Below are 27472 nucleotides of genomic sequence, written 5' to 3'. Positions count from 1 at the left end.
CGGCGATGGGCGTCATGGCCTTTACCCTTTTGCGACAGAAAGCACCCGTCTATAATATAGAAGAGCTAGCGGAAAAAAAAAAGAACAGGTTTAGCTTGAGTAGCTTGGACTAAAGCGTGAAGCAGTTCTATCCAAATATGCTGCATAGTACGTACAGTCATGAAATTTATGACCGTGAACACGGGAGTGCGTGGCAGATAGCTTCGAGCCCTACTTGTGGCGATACGCGGCGGCTGCTTTTCCGCAACGTGGTGGAAATGGTTATGCCGCCTTGCCTGCTTCTGTGAAGCCGGTGGACACGAGTAGGGCTCGAGGCTATCTGCCACACGCTCCCGTGTTCACGCTCATATATATCATGACTATACAGCTGCGACGGAAAAGTATTAGCACAAGTGACTCATGACCGGAGCGGAAAAATTTTGAGACGCAGCGCCGTTGTTGCCGTATGCGCCGGTCGCGAGAGTGCCAGGCGCATTACACTTTCCAAAGTGGAATGTACAGCAGATAGCAGCCCAAGCGAAAGCATGTATTTTAAATAACTTGTTCGTAGCTTATCGGTGGCATCGTGTGCCAGTGGTGCTGCGCACATGACTTTTTTTTTTTTTTTTTGAGCTGGCGTTGCGAGCAGCGGTATTTTCTTCATCGCAGTTTTCCCTCAAAGCACACGGTTGGCCGGACTATAGACTGTCAAAGGCTGTCCACGCGAGTGAAAACGCAAGCCACCGTACGAGAACCTGCGCATTCTAGAGACGAGTTTATTTCCCGGCAACAAATGAACACAGCACAGTTTGAATTCGCTAATGTCTACCTGATGACAAATAAACAAAAATATAAAATAAAATAAACTGACAACTGTCAATCAATCAAGATAACCTCTTCCAGGCAGGTGGATTAATGACGGGCGAACGCTCCGGGAGCCTCCACGACGCTGCGTTAAGCGCGCGGGCAGTGAGGCATAGAGGCTGCTTGCGATATCAGGGAGGCCTTGGAGTCGCCTCCATTCGTCTTGCGCAGCCTCCCAAAAGCAGGCCTGGTGTCTCTTCATGCGGGTCCCGCCTTGGCAGTTGATGCTTCATGAGGTCTCACATGTTTTCAGTTACGTTAAAGTCCGCTCCTTTTGGAGGCCATGGAAGCTCCTGAAAGCAGAGTTCCCGAAACTTCTCCCGCACTAGCCTACAAAAGAAGAAAAAACGAATTTTAAAATCATAAATCTTGGAAAGATTTTTGCGCAGTTCGAAGAAAAGAACAGCAGAAATAAGTTATGGGGTCACAATAAATGAAAGCTAACGCTATTGTGCGTAAACCTCGCGGTGTATCACTGTCTTCGGTTATCGAACGAAAGCAATAGTATGGGGGAAAAAATGCTTTGGGACGTTAAACTCTAAAAAACAAAAAAAAATAGTGACAACTTCTTTATAACATCAGCCAGACATGAACCTTGTAATAGAGTTAAAATCAAAAATACAGCCAAATGATAAAAAACATTAGTTCATAAGCACCATAAAGCATCGGTAGCACGCTAACAACATCCAAACTTCAACATCCGAGTATTGTATTAAAAAAAAAACTTTTAATCCTCCAATTCAGTGCACTCGAATCAATTTACAGCATCAAATACTGAATTTTGAGCAAAATGTTATTACCTAATTTTTCTTTGCGAAGTGCATAGGTTACAAGTAATTATACCTGCTTGTGTGGATGGGGCTCCTGTCATGGTGGAAAATAAAGCACCAATCAGGAAATGGGCCATCCAGAATGAAAGGAATTAAGATTATTTCCAGTTTGTCCGCATAGGCCGATGCTCTCAGAGATCCATGGGGATCAGCGGCCCAAGCCCTCGATTACACCCCACACATTAACAGACCGGCAGCGACGCTAGCGGCGATGTGTTGCGTGTACTCTGGTTTAAACCTGAAAAAAAAAATCTACACTTTTTTGTTACCCAGCAGCTTAACAATTCCTTTCCAAGATTCACATAGTCGGATTTAAATAAAAGGCAAACTGCTTATCTGCAATTTTAAAAATTTACCTGGAATATAAAAATAGAACAAAATGAAATGATCACTTGTGCAGCTGCCATAAACATGCGGCGATTTTGTTCTCAATGAATTCGCGAAAAAAAAACACAAACAAAGTCAGTGTTGCTTTTCTTTCCCTTTAGAAAGAAAACCACATGACCTACCGGGTGCATTCCGGCCGCGAAAAACAGCCCTGTTGGTCCCACTTCTTCCATTCTTCAGTCGTCCACAAAAGCCGCCTAGTAGCAAACTCCTGCCTAAGCGCCTTGTTCTTTCGCTCAAAGGAGGTCTCTGGCGAGACTTCCTACTGCGGAGCCTGAATGAACGAAGACGCTCTCTGATGGTAGTAAGGAATATCTGCAGACCAAGTTCCTGTCGTATCTTCTGGGCTGTAATAAAAGGGTCACAGCAGGCTGCGGAAACATTCAACCTATCTTCTTCAGTGGTCCGTCTTAGGCGTCCATTTCGATACGCGTCTCCAATCCTTGCCTATTCGTGAAAAGCCTGAACAATGCGCATAACGCTTCGAAGCGAGCACCCGACCTCCGCAGCAATTATCCTCCTCGTCCGACCTGCTTGAACAACTGTACAAATTTGGATCCTTGTTGCCTCGTCGACTCGCTATATAATATGTAGTTCTGACAAAATTCATGCGAACTACACCCATTTTTAATCTTTTGCGGTCCTGTGACGTGGACACCACCCCACGTTGCTTTTGACAGTGCATCACCCAGCAATTTTTTTAAAAGGAAAACCGCGGTAAAGACACCGTTATTTGCAACGCCAGCTAAAAAAAAAAAAAAGAATTTATGTGCGCAGCCACGTCGGCTCATGATCCTGCCGATAAGGAATGCACAAGCTTTCATTTAAGATGTGGGCTTTCGGATGAGCGAACGTCAGGATGGGCTGCATTCTGCCGCCGAAACTGCGCTTTGCAGAATGGATTGTGCCTCGCACTCTTGCTATCGGCGCACTCAGGAACAATTGCGCCGCGTGTCGCGATTTTTCCGCTCCGGTCGTGAATCACTTGCGCTAAACTTTTTCCGTTGCAGCTGTGCAGGCTGTTTCACACTGAGAGGGGAACCGGGAGCACGTGGCCGCCGCGCTGTGCGAAGTGATGCAGCCGACGGCCGGCAAGAATCGGCGGGAAAGGCGCATGGGCAAAAAACATGGCTGTCTGCTCTTTCCGCGCATGCGCCTGGTGTCGCCCATTCTCGTCGGATCTCGGAGGCAGCGGTTCTCGAAGCGAGGCGGGCACGTGCTCCCGGTTTCCAAGTGTGAAGCAGCCTGCACATATGATCTGTCCGCATAGTGCACTTTCGCAAAGTTTGAGAACACGTCTTTCGGAACAAGTGAGCACATTGTTGCTTTACGCACCAAGGGAGCTTAGCTTTCTCTGCCGCACGAAGAAGCCTAGTGTACCGTCGCCATGCTTTCATGACATAACATCATTTAACGGCGCAATCCGGCGGGATGCGCGTTCAAGATAGATTCAGGAAAATATCTGTGATGGGCAGTGGAAAAACCCTTTGCCTCGTTCATAAGACCCTACTTTTCGTGGTTATAACTCAGATGGGACGCCCGAAACACATATCGAACACTATTAAATGACTGTTGTGGGCTCAGAGTTGCTAAACTTAATTCAGATTGGGTGTATGCAGCTTGCTTGTGAGCTTAGCAGCGCATTTTCAGGTAAGAAGTAACGATGCTTGCTCTTCATGTGCCTATGTTTCATACCGCAGCTAGATCTCGAAAAAGCAAGGATATTCTCTCTCAGCTAATTTGCGTGAATCCGACGCCCAAAAGACAAAAGAGCAGCCGCGGCGACTCAGTGGTTATGGAGCTGGGTTGCTGACCCCAAAGGCGCGGGTTCGATCACGGCCGCGGCAGTCAAATTTCGATGCAGGCGAAAGGCTAGAGGCCCGTGTACTGTGAGATGTCAGTGCACATTAAAGAACCCCAGGTAATCGAAATTATCTGGAGCCCTCCACTATGGCGTCCCTTATAGCCTGAGTCGCTTTGGAACGTTAAAACCCCATTATCCAATCAACCGAAAGATAGAAGAATTTGACATTACATTCAAAGGCACCTCGGACTCCCCTCATAATCTGTAGAGGGTGCCAGTCACTATCAACCTATATCTGCGGGGAAGTTAGCCAGGTAACCAGCCAAGTGCTTCAAGTGTCTCCGGGAAGAGAAATTACATGCTGCTGCAGGCGACTTAAAATTATTTGCTACTTTCTTGTTTGCGATCAACTGCCCAGCGCATTGATTACATGAGCAAGGGCTCATTGTTGGGAGTTTATCTTCAGCAACAGCGCGAAAGATGGTACAATCAAGAGGGGCAACACGAGCTCTGATTCTCAAGTTGATCACATGTTGATCATAGGTATCGATATTGTATGTCTTCCGGAATCCTGACAACTGTCGAGCGCGTTATACATGGTGCATAAAATGTCCAATCTGAGCCTAAGAAACGGCAAAGGGCTGCTAGCCAATAGCGCCAATTTGAATGGCAACAGGGCCAACAACATGTCGCTACGCACCAGTGACGTCGTTGACGAAGAGCGACACCCGAAGCCTTTTGCAATGCCGTCGCTGCAGCATGGCATCGTACGCACTGTCCAATGGCAATGCTGTCATCCTCGGGTGCTTTCTGTCCTCGGAACGCTTATACGGGCAGTCTGTGTACGTTCTGCGGCATTTTAATTGGGCGTTTTTTCTCTTAAGCGAGAGGCTCGGAAATAGATAATGATATAAATGATAGACTGCCCTATGCGGAAAAATTTCGCTTCGCACATCTTTCTGCGTCCATGCGTGTGCGGGAAAACGATTGGCTTGGAATGCTTTTCGAGTCCCCGGGCACACGAGAAAGCATCCTTGTACAAGCGTTGGCGAATTTCGGCTTGTTCTCTCACCGGATTTTGTCTGCCACATTTGAGCGTTGCTTGCAAACCCGTGTTTGTTTGCTGTAGCGTTTACAATGACATTGCGCCTCTGAATCGACTACCAACAATTACTTCTTTGTAGTCGATTCAGATACGCAACTATCGTGCGAAAGTCACATCGCGATCCGGCGTCTGGTGCCACTACGTACCCAACAGCAACCAAACATAGTAACAGGATTTTAGCCCCATCTCTCGCGCCACCTTCCCGGGTTCACCAGGAGAGGAGGGCGGCGTACCTTAAGCTCAGCCGTGTATGCCATCGCGTCGGTTGCATCCGTCGTAAACTTTCGTCGTTGCGCCCCTGAGCTCTGGAGTCAGATCTGCGCTGTGGTCGGAGACGGGGAGAGGCTCGAGTGTTGCCTGCCCAGCTCTGAGAGCGCTCTACAGCGGGGGTGCGTCGTCGAGGCGTCGCGTTCAAATCCAGCGGTCTGACCTTTCCTGTTTTTTTTTTTGTTTTTTTTTTCGGATAACCGAAGCGAGTGGCGCCGGCGAGCGCGCTATAACACAAAATACGCCACCAAGCACTGTCTCTGCGCGAGTCCGACCCCGGCTTGAGCAGAAGAATGTTTAATATACCAAAGCTTGCGCAAGAGCCAGCATGTCCGCAGCCCTCTGCCATGATGCGGGTTTGGAAACGAGCAGGCAAGGTACGCTCCTCGAGTGAGTGGCCGCGGGTTCACGCGAGCGGAACAGGAGACCTCCCCTAAAAATAACAGAGGCAAGCGGCAGTGGATCAGGGTCCGGAGAAATATGGCCGCCTTAAGCCGGGCCCCCGGGCTGAGCGCCCGTGTGCCCTCCGCCATCGGGATGAGCCAATATCCGTGGCTGCGGCAATCCTCGCGGGCCCCATCGCTGCCGCGCGGCTGATTTACGGCCGAGGTAATTGCCGGGACCCTGAGGCTTCGCCGAACGCCGGGAGCCACAAGACGCTACGCGATTGGACAGTGCAGCTTGACCTAGACGTTCCGATTACCGCGAAAGAGTAACCCGGGGGTGCACAATATACACTTTTCAATGCCCGGGCAGCCGTCGCGAAAGGCCAAATCTTAATATACCAGAAAGCAAATGCAGGCGGCACTATTAGACCTACGAAAAGCAGTAAACTCCGACGCAAGCTCTATGCGAATGTTCACTAGAATTGATCTACAGTGCAGGGCCGCTGTGGATTCGAGGTCAAAGGGTGTTTCTCAACCGCGCTAGTCGCATGTCGGCCAACGACTAAAAAATGACTCCAATGTAGGTATTTTGGAAGGCATACAAAGCCACTCAGAAGGATGCTCTGGTACTTTTGTCTGTTGACGATTGCAGTTGCCTTGAGCAGTATGAGTTTGAGGCGTAATCAAATCACACCATCACGGACGTATCAAGGGCGTTGCCCGCAGGTGCGCGAGTTGTACCCGCACATCGCGTTCAAGCTGGTCGGCCGGCGTGGCTACACGTCGTGCATCAACAACTACGCGGGCAACTACGCGGCCGAGGAGTTTCTCAGTGGCGGCGTGGCGGCCTTCGTGGGGCCCGGCTGCTCCATGGCCGTGGACTCGGTTGGCCGGCTCGCCTCGTACTGGAACGTGCCCGTGTGCACGGCGGCCGGCGTCGGCGCCCAGTTCGAGGACCGCACCATCTACGGCACGCTGGTGCGCCTGGCGCTCACCATCAACGCGCTGCGGGACGCCTTTCTGCAGGTGAGTGCCATCACCGTCTCGCTTTGAGCGCGGGAAGGCAATTTTAGGGCTCTAGCTCGAAATTGTTCGGCGACGACTTTTTGCGCTCCCGATCGCGAGTCAACTATTCTGCATGTCCTCACTGGTTATCACTGTTTGAAATAACCCGCTCTGAATAAAGGCATTATATACATCACATTTTATCATCCTTTTTTTTTCTCCTTCCTCTGTCTCTGAAGATGGTCCCTGGCTATGCGAAAGGCTATAACTGTTCGGGCTGTCGGGGACAAAAGTGGTACACTCCACGCGGCGGGAGCCGGAGCAACGGAAAACTGCGGTATTTTGGCGAGCTAAAGCACGAAACATTGAAACGAGCCAAGCGACGTGCCTGCTGATAATAAAGGTCACGCACTGAGTGTCTCGATCCCAGATGCGGCCTTTAGATGGCGTTGCAACGCAGCTTCCCGTTGCTCCGGTCCCCGCCGCGTAGAGTATACCACTTTTCTCTCCGATAGTACCTTTCTTCGGTACTTATTTCTAGTAACCTCGACATCCTGATGATCATACACTATGTTCTATGTTCCCAACCAGGAAGGTGAGGGCATGTAGCTGAGGAGAGCGTGTTTCTTTGATTATGCCCTTTGTGTACACTCAAGAAAATAAGTGTGCACGTAGTAACCACTGAGGCACACATAGACTGCTCCTGGAGAGCGAAGAACGAGCCAACACCTCTCGTGCACTACCGGTGCAGGTGCTGCGCCACTTCGGCTGGCGGCACCTGGCGGTGCTGTCGGACAGCTCGCAGTCCTTCTTCCGGCAGCTGCGGCGCGCGCTCGAGGGCCTGTTCGCCGACCCGGACACGGGTGTGCGGGCCGTCTTCCGAGACTTCGACTCCACCCGCTCGTCCGTCAACTACACCTCGCTGCTGGTCGAAGGCCGCTCTTACGCACGCGTCTTCCTGCTGGCAGGCGACGGCGAGGTCCGAAGCTTGGTCCTTCTTAGCACGCGCGACTGCCGCGAACATGCTTGTTTCTCTTCCGTTTCCTCCTACAGTGTTCTCTCATTAGATAGGACCTGTAAAGAAGAATGACCCCTCAGCAGTGCAGGCTCTCTGGTCTCATGTTATCTTGCTGCGTGTTCAGTCATATAAGGTAAACTAATTGACAGCCATAGCGAAGCGTAAAGAACCACAGAACGTACCCGCCTCAAAGTAAACACTTTAAAATTTATAATGAGTATGTGAATGAGTGTACAACTGAGTCATATGTACTTGGTCTGCTTTAGCAAGAATTGTTGTCGGGCTAGTTGGTAAGGTGCTTATAACTCCATGAAGATTGGTGCAAATGCAAACACCACGACACATGAAAAGACAAGACAGAAAAAGACGCTTGTTCAATCTTCTTGTCTTTCTATATGTCGTGGTTTTTTGCGCAAATCTTCGTGGAGTTGGACTGACTGCATGTTTTGCCGTTGTAATCGTGCATTGCGCTCGCGTGCCGAAAACTCGTAAAGGCAGTGTACGAAGTTCATAGCGATAATATGCTGAGAAAAGGGCAGGAACATCAGCAGGTACAGAACCGCGTGTCACGAGCTGTGGTCTTTGCGAAATTCTGCAACGTGAAGTGAGTTAAGAGAGAGTTTGTTCCAGTCGGCTCAACGAAAGGAAACCTTGCCCAACCGGTCAAGAGAATTTAGGCTACCTTGAGCTGAACTATCGTTCGAGAATGATGCAAGAGACTTGGCAGCGCAAAAAAAAAAAAACAGACAGGAGTGGCGGAGGAACGCAAAAGGCGCCAACTCATGGCAGTGGCGTTCAGCTGCTGAGCCGAAGGTCGATGTATCAAATATTAACCGTTGCAATTCTGTAGAGGAGAAGTGCAAAAAACGGCCATGTGGTGTGAAATGTCATTGCACGTTAAAGAATTCCAGGTCACCGAAATCAATCTGGATCCTTCTGCTACGGCGCCTCTCAGAGCCCACATGCAGGTCGAGGCTTTAAATCCCTTCTACTACGACCACAAAATGCGCCAGCACTGTTTTTTTTTTTACGCTGTCTAATCTCTTAGGGCTACCCGCCGCATGAGCTCTACAGAGAACCTGGGGAACGTTCATAGACATGTAAAGTGGCTTTGCATTTTGCTAACTTCCTCTCAGTACAATTTGCACATACCTTCTGCCATAACCATTCACCTAAGTATGTCGCCAACAGGTCATCCGACAGCTGCTTCTGGACGCCTACGACTTGGGCATGCACGATGGCCAGTTCGCCTTTCTCACGGCCGAGCCCTACAAGAACGAGCGCTACTTCGGAGAGTTCTCTTGGTACAAGGAAGGGGACCCACGGAACACGGTATCTATGACCCGCATGCGAAACGAGTAGCGCACACACACGGCACAAGAGCGCATGGGCCTTGCCACTGGCAGGCAGTACCAGGCCACTTCCCTGTTTCCTCATCTTTCAAATTTTTTTTAGTCTTTCACTGCTGGAAGGCGGGGCGCAAGTTTTTCATTTTTTTTTTTGATAATTTCTTCTTCCAATGTCCATGGCCCGCTCTGTTCCGCTATTACCACCATACTTCAGAGTCAATAATACCAGCGAATCGGTTTGTTCGCACTGTAATCATTGAGCATAGAGAAAAAGCTGACGTGGCTTTAACAGATAACCTGCTGACTAATCAGACGACTCAACCACTCCGCCAGTCATGCACAACACATCAGGTACGTGTTCCAGATCGTCAGTCCCTCACCAATCGTGGGACTGTGCCGGCTTGGATCCTGGCTTGGAGCCCTGATGGCAACGTTTCAGGCCCTCCGTGACGCCCCCTCACCATTTCTCGACGAGTGCAGACAGCCGGACATGAGCCTTCATTAAAGATCCATGCATTCATTCGTTTTCACAGTTGTGTGCGTTCAACATCTGTGCAGAAATCGACCTTGAGCATACCTCGGAAGCAGGTCGTACTGATAGCGGGCTCCTCTTAATTGTGCTAGGTGGCCTAAGCAGGGTCATAACTCTCTCGGCCTTCGTTCCGTGCCTTTCATCGTGTACGCAGGAGGTCCGCAAAATGTACGAGGCCCTGATGATTCTGTCGCTCAAGATCCCCACTAGCCCCGAGTACAAGAAGTTCGTGCGCCAGGTGGTGGATAACTCGCGGAAAGAGTTCAACACTACCATAGAAGACTCGATCGTGAGTGGAACCACGGATGCAGTAGCCTCGCAATACATTATACCGCAGATGCCGACACGATGCGCGCCTCGCAGGTCAACGTGCTCATCGCGGGCTTCTACGACTGCGTCCACCTGTATGCGTGGGCGCTGAACGAGACGCTCGCCAACGGTGGGGACCCCATGGACGGTCGTGCACTCATAGACCTCATCATGAACAGCACGAGATACGGTAATGGGCGACTACACCATCATCTCAGGGTTGATTAAAATAGCATATTGGAGAATCTGACAGCCGTGTTCCGTGAAAATCCGAGCGATGAAAGGCATTACGTGGCCAAAGGTCCGTTGCAGCTGGTGGTCCTTTGACACCACGCCTCAACTCAAACGCTCCTTAAAGTAGACTGCTTTTCTCGTGGGCTGCCCGCGTTGTTTGACCCGAAACGTACGACAGTAGCCGAGTGCACTGTGTCGACAAAGCTTGAAGCCACGCGTCATGGTACTGTCTGCAAAACATAAGCAAACTAAGACGCCGCGCATGAGCTCATAAAAAATGCAGAGTTATAACACGTAGACTGGATGAGTTCAGTGCATTGCCATCTAAGCATCTCCTTTGGTTACGAGCGACCGCTTAAGATGATCGTGTTTAGATATACCTAAATCGAGAGTAAGCCGAGGCAGTTTTTCTCTAATATGCCGGCAGCTCGTGCTTCCGGGAAACACAAAAGATATATTAACGACACATAGTGGCACGCCGCTAATTTCAAAACGCTTATTCATTACCAGCCTTTGAATAACAACCTTAGATTGTGTTCAATCATCAGTGCCGGCAATAAGAATACAGCATGCACGGTAAAAAATTACTGCGCTTACATGTACAGTAATAACGACTTATAGATTTGTGCGCGACTTTACAAATCATCGTCCGTTCAGTCCGATCAGTAACGAAAAGCTCCACTCACTCTCGTTTTTGACACAGGGCTGACGGGCAAAATTCACTTCAACGCGAACGGGGATCGCATCGCTGAGTACGCACTGAAGGCTCTCGACCCTGCCACACTTGAAATGCGGGTGAGTGTTGCGTGTCAGTGCCAGGCTCACGTGGCATAGATGTAGTAATCAAATGCCGTTGTTTTGCGGCACGAACCGCAGCCCGTGGCCGTATACCACGGAGCGCGACAGGTGCTGGTGCCGGTGGAGAATGTGACTATCTACTGGCCGGGTCAGCGGACCGAGCCGCCGCAAGACGTGCCCGAGTGCGGTTTCCTGGGGGACGCCCCGCATTGCCAGCGAAAAGGTGCGAGCTCAAGTGCGCCTTCCTCTCCTCGCTCGGTTCAGTCAGTGCTACTGCAGTGGCTACTCCGGGCACAATGATTTCATGCCGCACTACAATGGTGAGGAATGGGTAGTTGTTTTGCTGGAACTGGATAGGCTTGTTGGCCCTTCAGTTAGCACTCGAACGCCCTGTCTGCAGTTTTTCGTGAAATAAAGGAATTGGACGAGGAAGCTACAAGCCGATCCATTAACATGTTCGGATACACCGTTGCGATTAGCATGCAACATGCTGTGGAGATTTTCGTTTCAGTTTTTTTTTACTTATGTAGCCGACATAATGAGGGTAAGTGAAATGCCCACAACCTGCTGGGTGGGCTCGCGCAGAATCGCCCACTCTGCTGATCGTGGTGACGCTGGTGACGCTGCTGAGTTTCTTCGGTATGGCCATAGTCGCCCTCCTGTTCTACCGGAGGGTGCAGCTGGAGACGCAACTAGCAAACTTCTGGTGGAGCATCAAGTGGGAGGACATCTCTTTTCCGGAGAGAAGCCGGAAGTCTGCTAGTAGCCTCGCCACCAACGACGAAGGCCTGTCCAAGGGCTCGCCCGTGAGTTGCACTCTTTCCCGCGAAGTGCGTTCTGGGTGCACTGCGATCACGAAATCGGATGCGTAAAGACGGCGCCATCCTTTGCTGCTGAACGAAGCGACGAAACAAAGCTGACAAACGGGACGGGAAAAAAGAAGAGACCGACGCAAGCGCTGTCTTTCTTTTCTCTCGTCCCTTTTGTCAGCGCTGTTTCGACGTTTCGTTCAACATGGACCAACCAGGCCCACTTAGCCCTCTTATAGTTATTTGCTGTCATCTGAAAGCTATACGAACAGCGACACGCACACATTTTAAGGGAATGGTTGTGCGGTGTGGAAGTCTCTTCCGCAATCTTTCGGGAACGTTTGTTTAACGCTTATTTTTTATCCCTGTGACTTTTGTGCAGAGATTCGGAGGTGCCTGTTCCACTCAAGGCTGTTACGGTGATGTCCACGTCGGAATTTACAAGGTAAAAGTAACACCGCTGAGTCACTAAGCATAGTTTCTATCTTAGAGACAATAAAATGCGTCTTTGTTTTTTTTTTTTTGTTTTTTAATCCCGAACGCGCCGTCTGTAAAGGTGAATAGTGAAATTTTTAAAGCAAAAAAAGTGGCTCAGCTGCTTACAACTTTCTCGTCTCTTCTTCCGGTGCCACAGCATCCGATGTATGCTCATACACTATGCCTTCTCTCAGAGCTCGCTGAGCTGTTTAGTGTCCGCACAATTAATGCATCTCCGACAGCGCGCAAAGTAAACAAAGAAGTCAGCGACGCACGGTAGAGGCGCCCTTTTGTTTTTAAAGAAAAAAAAAAGCCATGCGGTTCAACTTCCGCAGACTAGATGCATTGTTTCGCACAGCAATTGCGATAACGTAACGCTTCCACGGAAGAACAGCTTTGCGAAACTAAAGCAAATTGAATCCCTCCGGCTTTTCGCACTCCCTCGTTAGTTCTAGCTCGGCGGCGAGAGCCAAAGAAAAGAAAAAACACTGAACGAAAAGCGTAGATTTCGTTTTTTTTTTCTGCTTCGCTCGCGCAGATATCTTCCAAGAAAATGCACAAAGTGACTTCCTCCAGAGGGTACAAAAAATATGATTAAAAATCAAGTAAACATTGAACTAAACTCTTTTCTGCGCGGTGACATCCTTGCGAAACCAAGGGCGGCGCATAAAATGTGGCCATAAACGCAAACGTGGGGCCGAATTCAAAGGCGAGACGGGCTTTAAATGTTGTTTGAGCCGTTTTCCACGTTCCCAAAACGGGAGCATAACGGTGCGTAGACGCCGAGGCGACTGAGCGGTGGGGAGCTGCTTCCGTTCCGGGCAAAGCCATGGCATTATAATCCTTTCTGCGCGGTACATCGGCTCCCTCCCCGGACGCAGACAGTCCTCGTTACGACCGGTGTGTGGCAATCTATAGTGACGTGTACGAGCGCCATTTGGCGCGTGCTCATTTTCCGATAATGCGGATCGATGTGTGCTCCCGCGACGGCAACGCCGGGCCAGAAGGCAAGAAGCAAACGTACTTGCACATTTGTCGCCACTGGATTTCTTGCTATGCTGTAACGTATGGCTGTAAACATTGCAGTTCTCTTCCTCTGGTTTAACACCGCTACGAGAAGTGGTTGGCTTAAAAACCGCCTTATATACTTTGTGTGGTTTTCACGTGCCAACCCAGAACTGCCAGATGTGTGTGGTTTAATAAAAAACTCGCGATTCACTTAGACCGTCTGGTGTTCCTTAATGTGCATCAAAAGCTTAGTGTAACGACATTTTTTTTTATTTCACCTTTCAGCTTAGCCGACATGCAGCTGTCCCGGCCCCCTAACTCATGCTCGGCAGCCGAAAGCGCGTGTTCGAGGAAATAAGGCCCGGATGTGCCCACAGCCAAGCAGTTGACAATGGTTTACGTGGGCCGAAGAAGTGCTACCAAGAATGAATGACACAAAACGCCCCAAGCTTGCCTCACGGTGTATTGAAGTGAACTAATTTGGTGCACCTACACAGTGCAGTTTGACAACATAACGCGAGAAAAAAAAAAACTGGAGAAAAAGAGAGGCACGTTGGTTGGTTTATGGGGTTTAACGTCCCAAGGCGACTGAGGCTATGAGAGACGCCGTAGTGGAGGGCTCCGGAAATTTCGACCACCTGGGGTTCTTTAACGTGCACTGACATCGCACAGTACACGGGCCTCGAATTTCTCCTCCAAAGAAATTCAACCGCCGCGGCCGGGATCGAACCCGCGTCTTTCGGGCCAGCAGCCGAGCACCATAGCCACTGAGCCACCGCGGCGGCTAAAAAGAGAGGCACGAGCACAGCGATGACCACCAATAAGACTTTATTTGCGCACATGCATGCAACAAATACCTATTAAGCGACATTAGAAAGAAACAGTATATACAAACAGTTATGTTCTGCAAAACAGCAGTTCTTCGCGCGCCAGTTAAGCGTCAGTGGCTTTAAGGACGAAAGACAACTGGCCAGCCTGGCATGGGCTTACCTTTAAGGCATCCGCCTCTACTTCCTTTATGAGGAGCGCTCTTTATACTATATGGCCCTGCTTGTCTAACCTCAGTTAGTTTGGTTGAACGGCCGTATGTTCCATGAATGCGTGAAAGCAGACAGCGTAGTGTTCGTGTCGGCTTGACATCCTGTGTGAAACAGGAAGGCCGCCAGGCGGCCCGTAACATGCATCACAACTGGCCTTTCCCACAGGGTATGAACGTCGCGGTGAAGACGATCCGTATCACCAAGTTCACTGCCACTCGAACCATACTGTTGGAGCTGAAACAGGTAATAGTCGTTCTTTTTTCACGTCAGTTTACGCCGCACGAAATTAATGCACTTTTCAGGCTTCTTCGGGAAAAATGAGATCATGTACCTTATCTAACACTTTCATGTTTTGGCCCATGCCAGCTAACTTCTTTCTCCCTGTACTTATTTATTTTCTTCTTTCTTTATCTTTTATTTCATTCGCGGATTTGAAATATATTAAATTTCCAAGACGAAATCAGGACGTAGACCGTAAACTGCACACTATCGCAGAGAGGCAATCAGTATGCTCAGCAAGCTGGATTGCCTAATAAACACCGTGATGGTTATAGTATTTCACATTTCGTACACGTCATTTCTTTTGAAGCGGTATTTTAGACCACGATTCTTGATGCCACAGTGAAGTTAGGGGATCCGCCTACTGCCTGCGTAGCCCTTGCACGTGACTTGCACGGGATTGAATCATGCGTCTGTGCACCGGATTCGTCTCATCGCCTGCCTGAGAGAAACGTCGCTTTCCAAGAGCAGCACTGTAGCCATAGATTACTGATTTCCGAGTGCACCTTCAGAGGCTGTACGTGGAAACGCCGCCACATCTCAACACCTGCGCTCCATCTCTGAATCCCAAGGTGTGTCTCTAAACCTTCAGCCACCCCCTGTGACAAGTTCCGCCGCAGCGTCATTCGTGACCAAAGTACACTTGGCCCGTATTCCTGTGCTGTGCATCAAGTCAGATTCTGTGATAACTCGTCTTTATTGCATGTCGTGTGCTACAGAGTGTCACATAATGTCTTTGACCCAATTCATCTCGAGTAGCATGCCTCAGGCTTCCAGGGAGACCAACTCGACCCCCACTGTGGGCCTCTTTCTCTCGTCACGCGCGGCGCATTTAGTAAGTGCCCTTTCTTTTCATGGAAGGTGGAAGTCAAGTAAACGAGCCCATCTATCGTCCTCGCAAGCGCTGAAAAGTCAGCACCTTCAGGAGAATACCCGCGCGGAGAAGTTATCAATTATTCTATGCCACCCGTGGAGACGGGCGAGCTTAATATTGAATAGTGGGCTTTCCTCTGCGCGGTGAATCGCTTCTTTTTTTCCAGCCTCCGCTGCGCTTCGGAGTTCCGCTCCGAGGGCACCGTCTACACGGTCCTTTTCTCTTGCGCTCATTACTTGTGCGATGATCAAAGAAGTGCCGCCAGGCCGGGGGGGCTCCAGCCGTGCATGCGTGTGCGCAGATGAGGGACGTGACTCACGAGAACCTGGTGCGCCTGGTCGGGTTGACCACGGAGGACCCCAACGTGGGACTCGTCATGGAGTACTGCCCCCGCGGGAGCCTCAGGGTGAGAGGAGCACGCACGCCCGCCGTACGCACGGCTTCTGCGCACCGCTCGCCGAAGCCCGGAAGACGCGGGGCAATTAAAGGGCTGCGAACTGCGGCTGGCACGGCGTAAAAGAAATCACCCCGTGATTTAATCTCTCTACCCCTTCTACTTAAAATATTTCAACCCCCACATAAAAGCAGGAGAAAGTGGTTAGTCCTGAGTGCAGACAAGATTCGACTCTGGTGTCACAAGGTGCAACTTAGAGATTTTTTTTTTTGTTTCAAAATGAGCCAACTCCATAAACCAAAACTACATCAAGTTATACTGTAATGGGAAGCAAATTCAGACATATTTTCTTTGGAAGAACTATGATAACGAAAGTTGTCCCACTAACGCCTAGAAAACCTGCGCGGAAATCCTATTTCAAATAAAAATTGAGCAGGAACCTGCAGATGTATGGATCAGAATGGGGCAGATCCACTCGTGAAAGCCTTCTTTGTCGGCTTGTGCCTCATAGCTCGGACTGTTTCGAGCGTAGCTTCATTTATTCCTTCTACAGCGGTACTTTACGATCGACTGCCTAGGATATGAAGAGATCAGCGGGAGATCTGAACACAGAAGACGACGTTAACGAAGATATCATTAGCCCCGTTGCCGAGGATCAAGGATGCGCCTCTGCTGCATTGAACGTTGAAGTGTTTATTTCCGCTAGTTGGTACTGGATTCCGAAATTCATGATTACTAACTAGATGGCAGACGTAGACAGAGAACGACAGGACTAGCACCGTTAGCACCGTCCGTGCACCCATTAGCCCTTAAAAGGTGCACGGGTGCTAGGGTGTTGCAGCTCCTTTGGGTGCAAAGGTGCGTAAAGGTGTACGGGTGCTCTTAGAATTTTTGATCGTTGCAGCTTTTCAATCAAACTTGCTTTTAAAATGATGCGAGCTGTTCGAGCTTTCATTTAAATGGAAGCTGCAGCTTTGACGTGCGCGGCTATGACTGCGATCTGAGTCACCGTAATGTTATAATTAATTGAATTGTTTTAGCTGAACTGCAAAGCATCAATGACTCCGAAAGGAGGCTCGCTGAAATGGCGTGTATAAACTAGGATAAAATATGCTGTCATGGGCAAGTAAGCACTGCGTGCAGATGAGGCGGCTTCTGTGTTAAAACTCTGTCACCTCAGTAGCTTTGTATGAAAACTCCCAGTAACGCTTATACGTGTTTGAGTTCCTCTGGCATAGATACGTGCCACGTGCTATATCACCGTGTTATTGTGAGAGCGAGTTAATTAAAGGTTGGCCTCCTTTAGCAAGCTATTTTTTCTTTTTCGAATATATTCAACAAAATCACGCCACGAACATTATGCGGAAATTATAAATATGACTCCATCGCAGAAAGGTTCCGACACGCCTTGAAATACTCATCCTGGCATCAAAATTATAGTCGAGAAAGCCGCAATTCTAATGCAGAGTTAGACCGATCGTCGGCAGCTTTCCGTAGGGAATGCTCAGCTTCCCTTCAACAGTGCACACAAAAAAGAAGAAAAATTGACCAGCATCTTTTAAACCAATTCAAACCTGTGAAACTGTAAAGCCGTCGGGAAAGGGGTGCAACTGTAACTATCACACCCCCACTGTACGCGTGTGGCAACCAAGCTTGGCATCCTTTTGGGAGGGCTCGAGTGTGCGAGTTCTAGACACGGAAATGCACCCTTAAGGGTGCAGTTTTTTTGTTTTTTGTTTTTTTTTTACAGGGATAGAGCGAATGTAACGCGCAGCCGGCTTTCTCCCGGTTGGGTACGCGCTGGTATTGTGTGTTACGCAGGGCAGATACCAAACCCATGCGTGTTCACATGCGGGAAGTTGCTGCCGTTGCAACCCATACTGCAGTTTTCGGCCCTTTTAACAGTTGCGAGCACGGATCAGCATAACCGCCTAGCCCCTTATCGTTCACGTTCCTCAAACCCCGCACGAAAACATGGCTCGAATCCGCGCAGCGACCTTACAAATTTCGCCCACGTGGCGTCCTTTCCTCAGGCAGCGCCGCTTTCGATGAAAGCGGCCCGTGCCCAGCTTTGGCCGTCTTAACATGTTTTTGCGTGCTCCCCAGTCGGGAGAGCGCGAGCAGCGTTCAGTCGCGAAGGCGCCCCGCAGCGAAGCATCGCGGGCGAAAGCTTTGCTTTGATCCGCGCTCCGTCCTGGCTGCGAGAGAAAGTGCGGGGAGCGTCTTGACATCGGCGAAGGATAAGCCACGCGCACTCCTCTTTAGAGTCGCCACGTGCTCCTCTGGGGACGCTTCCCTGTGAAGTGAGCGCGGAAAGGGGAAGCAAACATAGCGTTTTTAGCCGTGCTTCGCTCCGGATCATGCCTCACGATGATGCACGGAGCGGATGCTCAAGAACTTGCAGATCTAACGGAGGGCTTGCAGTTTTTGTTCCAATGAGTTAACACTTCAGCGCCTGGTTTTTTAACGCCTTTATTTTTCTTCAAACGTTGAATTGGCTCCAGACGCTATGCGCGTTTGACAGGATAACTGTGTATTGCGGGGCCCCTCAGAACGGTCCAAGCCTCGTGACATTCTTTACGACACCTGCCTTTTAGACTAAGCAAGACATTCTTTATGACATTAGCTTGTTAGGTTATATAAAGGAGGGCTGGTATATTTTTTTCAGTTTATTGGGTTAGTCACGTTTGTCAGCCTTTTTATTCAAACAACCAATTAGCTACACGAAAAAAAAATGAAGGGGGGGCTTCAGTTCGCTAGCAGACATTTCGATAGGAGTGCCGTCGTCTTCTTGCCTCCTGTCTACCGTGGAACCAATTAGCTAGTAACTTGGCCGGTTAGTCAACTGAGCAATCAGTGCATGTATGTTGCAGGGAAGGCAGAGTTATCACACATCCCCCCACCCCTCCATTCCATATGCGTGGTAAGTAAAGGTTAAATATGGAAACTCGGGCTGAGACGATTCCTACTTTCAAGAGGTTCGGACCTCCCTGAAAGCCGAGCAGCGTGGCTGCGCAAATCCTTCGAGAATAGAGCTCCTCGCGGAAGCGCATGTGGCGGGGAAATTTCCGACGACCAGCCTGAGGAAGGCCAGCAGACATAGCGGCTAGACGGGACCATTGGTATCTGCAACCACGCTGTAAGTCAGCGAACGCTGGTTTTTTCACTAAAACTGAAATCTTCACTCTGAAAGTGGAACCAAAAAATTTCACAACAGGACTATATTTCGGGACGACAGAGCCTCTCACTACTACCCAATGAACTAGATTTTCCTCAAACAAGAATATTTCGTTGAGGGCATGATCCTTTCTTTGCGGTTTTGCTACCGCTTCTTACATTGCTGGTATTCTTTTTATTGCTTTCTTATTGTCCTGGACGCTGCAGTTGAATTTTTATTTTTGTTTTCTCGTGTTCCTAGAGCTGCAGATGGGTGCTCCATTAGTGTATGTTGCTTTTTGGCTTACCTATGCGCGTTCGAAAATTTGTGCATACGCTGTTTTGCTTATTCAATGATTATTGTTCTCACAAAACATTGCAATGAAGTGAATTTTTTCATGGCAGCTAAGAAACTTGACCCACATAGGTCTTTACTCAAGGCCAATAGGGCGGTATGTAAAATATAATAAGACGGAAACAACCAGAATGCGCCATGTGATAGAAAGAAGCAGACAGCAAATTCAAGTGCGCCTCAATGAGTTGTGCAATGGAGACAAACAGCCTTGCTCTGAGCGCTGCTCAAAGATGACCGATCAGACGAGCAGCGTATGCGCACTTCGAGCGAGTACGCCATGACTGACCTGACACGTGCAGCACCGGGGCACGCTCTAAAGCAAGCAGCCGCTCTTTCTTCCCCCGATCAAACGACAGCCGTTAGACTTCGACCTTCGTAGCTGTTTCATCGGCGCGAGGGAGGAGATTCGAACGCGCGAAGTAGACGTCATTTCAATTTCGAGTCCCAAATCTAATTTCGCATTGCGACCCCGGCTGCAGGTAGCGGGCTGCGCGCTGGCGAAGTTTGCCCATCGCAAACCGACCGAGTCGCTGTTTTCCAGCCGGGGACCCCGCAAGCGTTCTTCGTTCATCTCTCGCTGGAAGCGGAAAAGAGGGCCTTCTTCGAGGTCAATTAAGCTGATTGAGCCGCGCGAAGCCGTTCAAGTGAATTCAGCACAAAGCGCGGCCACCGGGAAGCCCCCACACAGAGCAAAGTGAGGCCGAATATGTGAAATGTTTGTTATTCGGAAGCGGATGGGGCGCCCTGGGCAACGGGAAATTTCTACACGCGACCTTGGCTTTGTTTGGGACGACACGTGCGTCTATTCAAAAGCACAAAAAAGAAAAAACAAGTACGCTTTGCAGCCCAGTTTCTTCTTCTCATGCTCCGAGAAAGTTTAACCGCAAATCGACCATTCATTGCCGCAAGAAGTCATCTGCAGTGGCCTTGAAAGTTTATCTCGGTTTCGCTGAAAGGGCACTCGTCAGGCTTCACGTACAGAAAGCGGCGAAGTTCAACTTGCACAGCTTCAGTACGGGAAGCGAAGGATGCGTTTGAGCGGGATGGTTTATATCGCCTGCAGTCATGCGTGCCATATACCCATACCCGCCATACTGCTCGATGTGAACAAGTTCCCGTCATCAATTGAGAGCGTAGCTGTACGCCACGTAAGACACTCCAAAAAAGTTTTTTTTTTATATATATAGAAATGCGCGCTGACAATCGCTCTTTTCTTTCGGCTTGGCCTTCTATAGCGGAGGATTTGTTTAATCATTGCACACCCCATAGCCTCTCACTGATATTGAGAGAGATAAATTTATGAGCTGTGGGCGCGCAGCACCGACAGAAAGGCTTATCAGAAGAAAGACACGTGTTTAAAAGACCAGGGCCATTCGACTGCTGTATTCATTGTGAACGCAAAAGCCCTTCAGAGGTAACACAGAAGCGCTGTTACAAGCATGCGCCGCTGTTTGCGACGCGTATCGTGCGGCGCTTATAAGTACGAATTTTTGCAACAGTCTTTCGACAAAATTTATTGGGCTGGGTCCAGCTTAACGCGCTTACGTAGTTTCGTAGAAAATATCAAGACAAATCGCACTCTTTAGTGTATACTAAAGATCAAAAATACTTCAACGGAAGAGTCAAAAGCGCTGTAGTGTTAGAAAGCGCGGGTCACGTTTTAAACTTACATGTACCGGTTCCTGGCACCAAGTACAATATTCTACATCCTGCGTGTTGACGTAATGAGGAGTCGGAGTTCCTGGCAAATGAATAATGTCAACCCAACAAAAGTCTTAGAATAAAATGGTGTACCTTCACATGCCAAAACTACTTTCGGACTTGCTCGCGTACCTCATAGTGGGAGATTTGGCCAACGTGCGCCGTGCATCGCAACGTCGGTAGACATGCGTTTCGCCTCCATCGAAATACAGCCTCCGCACACAGGTAGGAATCCGCGACCTTGGACTGAGCAGCCGATCGCTGGTGCCACTGGGGCAGATAGCAGCCGGGTAGACGGATTGTATATGCACAAGCATATTTGTGAATTGGGTCGTCGTCAGTCTTTAGATTTCATTATCGTAATTTTATGCGAAGCGCCCCCATGACTATGTGAGACAGGGCTTTTGAAGAAAAACACCTACCGCTCCTCATTTAGGTGACTGTAAGAATTATTGCTTCAAGACGCTTCCAATGCGAATTCTTGAAAAAGAAAAGTGTTCGTACACAGTGATTAACTCCATCTCCTTCATTACAGCAGGTGATTATCGGTTGTATCTATAAAACAGATTATGCCGGAGTCGCTGCTGCTGCCTTTCCGGCAACCGCACTGCGCTGTAAACTCGTTTACAGCTCAGTGCGGTACTATCGGCGCTCTGTACTATCGTCTCCTCCTTCTTCTTGTGTTGTGTTCGCGCTGCTGATACATATCGGTCGTACAGAACAGCTTACAGAACAGTGGCTGTAAACCGAGTATTTATGCCCGAAAGATTACATGTTTGCCGCTGCAGGACAAAACTACCACCCAAAGGTAGCTTTGAAGCATCCTCAATCAGAGTTTGAAAACAATACTGTTTTCGTGTTGGTCATCGCATATAATTGATCAAAGATGATTCGCATTTCATGCGTCACCTTTGGATGGGTTGCTTCAAATCCTTTTCTTTCCCTGATATGTGCATTCAGGACCTCCTGGAGAATGAGTCGCTAAAGTTAGACTGGACGTTTCGGTACTCCATCATCAACGATATTGTTGAGGTAAGTTGAACAAAACAAATGCCTCTTTTTTGTCTGTGTTTACCATTTTTGTTTATAATTACTAGAAAGGGGACGAAATACGAATAACGGACAGCCCAACACCGCACTTGTAAATGAATCAGAGAAAAAAAATGTAGCGCAAAAAAAAGACAAGAACTGAGAAAGACGAACACACACAGCTCTGTCATCATGAAACATGAACCAACCCCGTCCACCCTCCTCCAACAGCTTCCACCCTCTCCGTTCGATTACGTTTCACGTGCCACTGGCGGCATTGCAGGACGGACTACATCCGTCGCTAAGGACAAGGGTGGCGCTGGTGAACACTCTCAAGGTTAGGTTATACTGCACATAAATAGCCCGAAAGTTGAAGATTAGACAGCCGCCTCCGTAGCTCAATTGGTAGAGCACCGTACGCGAAATTCGGAGGAATGTGAACAAGAGTACGCGCATTTCATGGGCGAATGAGTTGTGTAGAACTCAGCACATCGCGAATGGTAGTAAGGCCAATAACATTGATTTTGTGTGCGCAGCCACGCACGAATCGCATTAAAACATAAGGCATTAGGCACTGGATGGCTTTAAACCTGGCTGCATGATACGGGTATACATTTCTTCTGCCCCACCGTAAAACGGGGAGACAACGGCAAAGCCACCGGGCACGCAGGGCATGAGCTTCCTGCACGGTGGCTTCATCATCTACCACGGCCGCCTCAAGTCCACCGCCTGCCTCATCGACGCCCGGTTCGTGGTCAAGATCTCAAACTTCGGCCTGCGGGAACTGCGCAAGCAGGTCACGCCGCCCGACATCGAGAACCCCCGTACGTACACGCCGGCTGCTGCCGCTTTCGTTCCCCTCGCCCACTTCCTGGAGTCTCCTTGCTGTTGTAGTTAGCATTACTCTTGCGAAAACAAGGGTATCTGCCATCCTGCAATATGAAATCAGTCTTGTTGAAGTAACCACCGCGACACTAATAACCTGTCGCTGCAGTATACAGAGTTGCTTACTTCAGTTTGTGTCAAGACGTCTTGAGTGCTGGAACGGTAAACCGCGGTGCAAAGAAAGCGACTTCTGACATCAGTTTCCGAGTTCTACGTGTGGCGTACAAGCCTCAACCATGCATGCTAGGGCCTCGCATGGCTTATTTACTTTCTTGCATTTATTTCTCTTTACCTTTCCCCGCCGACCTGTTCATTAATGAACGCCTGCGCTTGCCAACGTTGCCTTCCTTTCTTGAGACGTTTCCTTCCTTTCTTGAGACGTTTCCACATGGCTTTGCGACCTCGTTCGCTAGCCGTGGCGTGAAGCGATTCTCAGAAGTTTCAAATGAAGGTAACAAATTCGGGGAGGGTCCAAATGAAGCAAAAATTGGCGAGTAGGTTCCTCTAATGTGGATGTTTAAGAATGTTGAAGTAATGCATTAAAAGAAATTAGCCGGCATTGCGGTTCGAACCCACGCTCTCTGCGTGCCAGGCAGGCACGCAACGCATATACACGGAGGGTTTTTTTTTTCCAGCATAGTATTTATTTCACGCGTTTATACGCAGGAAAGAGCTATATACATTATCTACAAAGTAATCAACCAGTAGCCGAGCAGGTTGAATGAAAACACAACGCCACACAACTAAAACACACGTCTTAACACAACTTAACTAAAACGGTGACAAGGAAAGACATCAATGACGGGAACTGGTTTAAGCCACGAATGGTCGTTGTATCAAGCGTGTTAAAGGGGCACCTAATGAACGCGTTGTGGTGTGTATGACTTGGTAACGTGTGTTTGGCATGTGTGGTGATGTTATACTCATTAAAAAATAAGACCAGATATAAATATGCTAATTAGGCGTCAAAAATTGCGCGGAATGAAAAGGCGGTGTTTTGGTGCTTCATTGTACTGAAACAAATTGTGTATACGAGTAAATATTAGAAAGAAAAATAAAAAAGAAAAAGGAGGGAAAAAGGTGCTATCGCGTCTACCCTTCAGGCGAAGCTTAAGCGTCCTCCTAATTTTTGTCTCAGGATTTTGCCTTCCGCCCCGTGGAAATGCCGAATTTACTTTTCTCGCTCTCAGCGTGCAACAACTGGTTTCAGCCGAGGATAAAGTGAGTCTAACGGGATGGGAGTCGCTTAGGAAAGCGGCAAGAGTGGCCGATAGCGTAAACAAAAGCATGAAAGATAGAGATGGGCTTCGGCAAACGGAAAAGAAGACTGCAAGAAGACGATCGGAAGGGACGCTGTATATAAAAGAGCTGAAGTTCTCGATGATTGTTTTTCAGTTTGAAACAGCTTCTGCTCATACACGTGCGCTGCTTGCATGCAGGGGTTCTACATACCGTAACATAGTGCGCCAGATGAGATTTCCCATTCTGTTTTAATCTATTGACAACGTGCGTGTCAGCGATCTCATCAGCATCGAAAACATTAGGACCGGAACAAATCAGTAATACCGCGAAAACAGAAGGTCAAAGTTTCATTCCACCTTCCATCCCAATAATCATTACCACTCCACATGGTGCGTCGGTTCCGCTGCCACCGTCGATTGAGCGAATCGTGCCCGGAACGCAGGTAGCCTCCTGTGGACTGCCCCCGAGCACCTGCGCGAGGAGATACCTGGCGGCTCGGCCAAGGGGGACGTCTACAGCTTCGCAATCATCCTTCAGGAGATCCTCACGCGCTCTGGGCCTTTCGAGAACCTGGAGAAGTACTCCAAGCACTTTCTCCCGCCAGAAGGTGACTGACGCCTCCGGCGGCCAAACGCAAGCAGGCGCCTCGAGTATTTCGCGGGGGAAGTCAGATGCGGCTGCTACCTACTGCTTGCTGCAGCAGAAGCACCAGTAGTATACCAGTAGCCTAAACTGTGCTTTGTAAATTTTGCTCTCTCTGCACAGTAGAGCCAAAACACTTGGAGGAACTTTCGCTGCTGCTCACTGCTGCTCGAGCCATTCATCCACAGTCCACTATGACGGCTCGTACGAAGTTATATAATAGCATCCGGGTGGCATACCTGCAAATTACGGCCAATGTAGCTTGTGACCTTTAATTTCCCGGACTGTGCCTACTGTAACGAACCTTAGGCCAGATTCTGAACTCTCTGAAATGGTTGCGAAGAGGTTGAGTGCCACATATTTTTATCAAAGACCAGTAGAAATGCAAAATACAGGACGGCTGGAAAAAAAAAAGAAAAAAAAGAAGGACGTTCCACTGGGGATCGGGCCAACGTGCCTTGACCCCATGGGAAGCTGCTACAGGGCAGTGCTATGGCGCTGTTCGTTCTTCTCACATAATTTTTATTTCGACGCGTTGAAGCATATAAAGAGAGTCAGTTACAGACCCGCCAAATGATGGCGTGCGCGTCGACTAGCACAATAGCATATAGTGCACACAAGCGGTGCCCTTTAAACTTGGAAGAGCGTATTTGTGATGTGCACACCAAAAAGAGAAGCAAGTATAGTCAACGCATCAATAGTGGAAACAAATCGAAGAGAAGTTCACCTTCGTTATAAAGGAGCTTTGATCTGGAGCATTATTTGACTAAAATGTGTTTTCGGGGGAACTACGGCTCCAGCATTACGGTCCAATGCGCCACTTCTGCACAAGCTACCTGTGCAGTTCAATGAGGAAAACTGTGCCAAAAAGATCGTGACAAGAATGAGCTGCTGTCAGACATCGTACGCTGTCACAGTTCATATCTAAGTCCATCCTCAGTTTCCTCTGTAAAGCCTCCGGAGACAAGGCTGCATCTCTGCGGCTAATAAAAGTGTTTGATCTTTTTGCAGTAAGACGTTCAGGTGATAGTAGACAGAAGAGACAGTACCTTTTGGCGCAGTCATGTTTTCGCAGGCTGAGTTTCGACGAGTAATTAATTAGAAATCCTTTGATGCAAGGAGAAACCGGCATTTTCCCTATCCGCGTTGGTAGGCGATGTCAGCCGAGACCAAACTGCCGAGGGAGGAGCAGCTGAAACGGAAACAGCGTTCATATCAGCCTGTTATGGAGTCTTCTTCATGAAATATAGTCGAAGTACTGATAAGGAAAGCGACAAGTCAAAAGAAGCTCCGAAGCATGAACTTCCTGCGAAGACCCCTGCAGAAAAAGGGCGGCAGCAAAAATTTCAAAATACAGCTAAGTTACGAAATATGTTCACTAGGGTAACCTGCAAGAGCGCTATAATAATCGGATGAGGACTTCAGCAAGAAGAAAGAAAGAAAAACCCAGAGTCTGCCTCACGTGCAAACGCACCAAATCGGGGGCACCGGCACAAAGAGACCTGAAACGGTTACGCACCGCGCTGTATTGGCTTAAAAGTCAGGACAATTTTATCGTTGCGAATATTTGGGGAAAACGCTGAGTGAATGTCTAGAGCAGAGAAAAAGCTACAAAGAATTCAAAAATTTTTTGCTGCCGCAAGAAACGCTGCAGGGCAGGGCTTTGCCGACAGCTGAAAGGAGATTTTGAGAGGCACAGCGCTGGCAGACGACGGACGAAAACAATGAGGACATACAACTGCGTTAACAACTTTATTTTGAACGTCAGACTATCCGCACCTTATATACAGACAGAAAAAAACGGAGGCAGTGGTACGCACGCGCAAATACCATCAAAGCTCGAACACGGCAAAAACCAAAAGATACGCCATCATTTCATTATCGTCACACACAAAAAGTAACGCAGCCGGAACGCAGCAGATGCGGCAAAAAAAGAAAAAACAAGAAAGCGTAATAAAACATACCTAAAAGGATATCGATGAAAGCCAACAACCAACACGGCTAAGCGAGTGCCAATGAAAGAGCGAAACAATAAAAACAACAGTGTAAGGGTTAAAACGATTAAAACTGAAAAAAAAAGAACGAAACCTGTGAAATAAGTAAAAAAAAAACGACACGGCTAAAAGATGACAGGATTAAAAGCGCTAAAACCGATTAAGACAAAAACCGGAAAAGCCGGTGAGAATGATAACAAGAAACAAAGCAGTGAAGCATGAAGACCTGATGGCCATAAAACCTTTGATGAGATAACAGAGATTTGTTTGCAAAAAATTAAGACGGGTGAGATCGTAAAACGTGAGCGTGAAATTATTAGCCAGTTCAGTTGTATGTCCTCCTTGTTCTCGTCCGTCGTCTACCAGCGCTGTGCTCCTCAAAATGATTCTTAACCAACTGGTTCAGCAACACACCTTGGTTAAAAGTGTTGCCAAACAAGATGCTGAGCAAAATGCACAACAGCTTAAACTCACTCCTTGCAGTACTGTGCACTTAATTTGCACACATCAGCCGCAGAGCCAGAATATTTAGCATGTCCGACAATATTGGACAAAAACTTTGAATATTGAAAAATTGTAAGGTACTGTTGCGAAAATATTCTTTTTTGCAGTTACAGTCTGTTCTTTATTTTAAAACAATTACAATGTGCTCAGTATATCTTCAACCACACCCAATTGTAACACTCCTTGATCTAGAAGAACTTTTCAATCAGTTACTAG

At 48.6% G+C, this 27472-nt stretch overlaps 1 protein-coding gene across 1 annotated transcript in view; it reads left to right on the top strand.

Moving 5' to 3' along the window:
- The window catches only part of LOC149349621 (atrial natriuretic peptide receptor 1-like), a 46832-nt gene that overhangs the window by 6387 nt on the left and 12973 nt on the right, over positions 1-27472 (top strand). The window contains exons 2-15 of the mRNA XM_089578660.1: positions 6349-6648; positions 7379-7606; positions 8837-8977; positions 9681-9815; positions 9890-10025; positions 10773-10864; positions 10946-11090; positions 11453-11673; positions 12059-12121; positions 14367-14444; positions 15656-15760; positions 21921-21992; positions 22660-22813; positions 24559-24723. Of these exons, the coding sequence (XP_089434786.1) occupies positions 6349-6648; positions 7379-7606; positions 8837-8977; positions 9681-9815; positions 9890-10025; positions 10773-10864; positions 10946-11090; positions 11453-11673; positions 12059-12121; positions 14367-14444; positions 15656-15760; positions 21921-21992; positions 22660-22813; positions 24559-24723 (2035 nt within the window). The remainder of the gene's footprint in view (positions 1-6348; positions 6649-7378; positions 7607-8836; positions 8978-9680; positions 9816-9889; positions 10026-10772; positions 10865-10945; positions 11091-11452; positions 11674-12058; positions 12122-14366; positions 14445-15655; positions 15761-21920; positions 21993-22659; positions 22814-24558; positions 24724-27472) is intronic.

Source organism: Amblyomma mixtum, chromosome 3, assembly GCF_055824585.1.
Source record: "Amblyomma mixtum isolate Tamu chromosome 3, ASM5582458v1, whole genome shotgun sequence".
Taxonomy (NCBI): domain Eukaryota; kingdom Metazoa; phylum Arthropoda; class Arachnida; order Ixodida; family Ixodidae; genus Amblyomma; species Amblyomma mixtum.
This window is presented reverse-complemented; position numbering and strand designations above follow the sequence as displayed.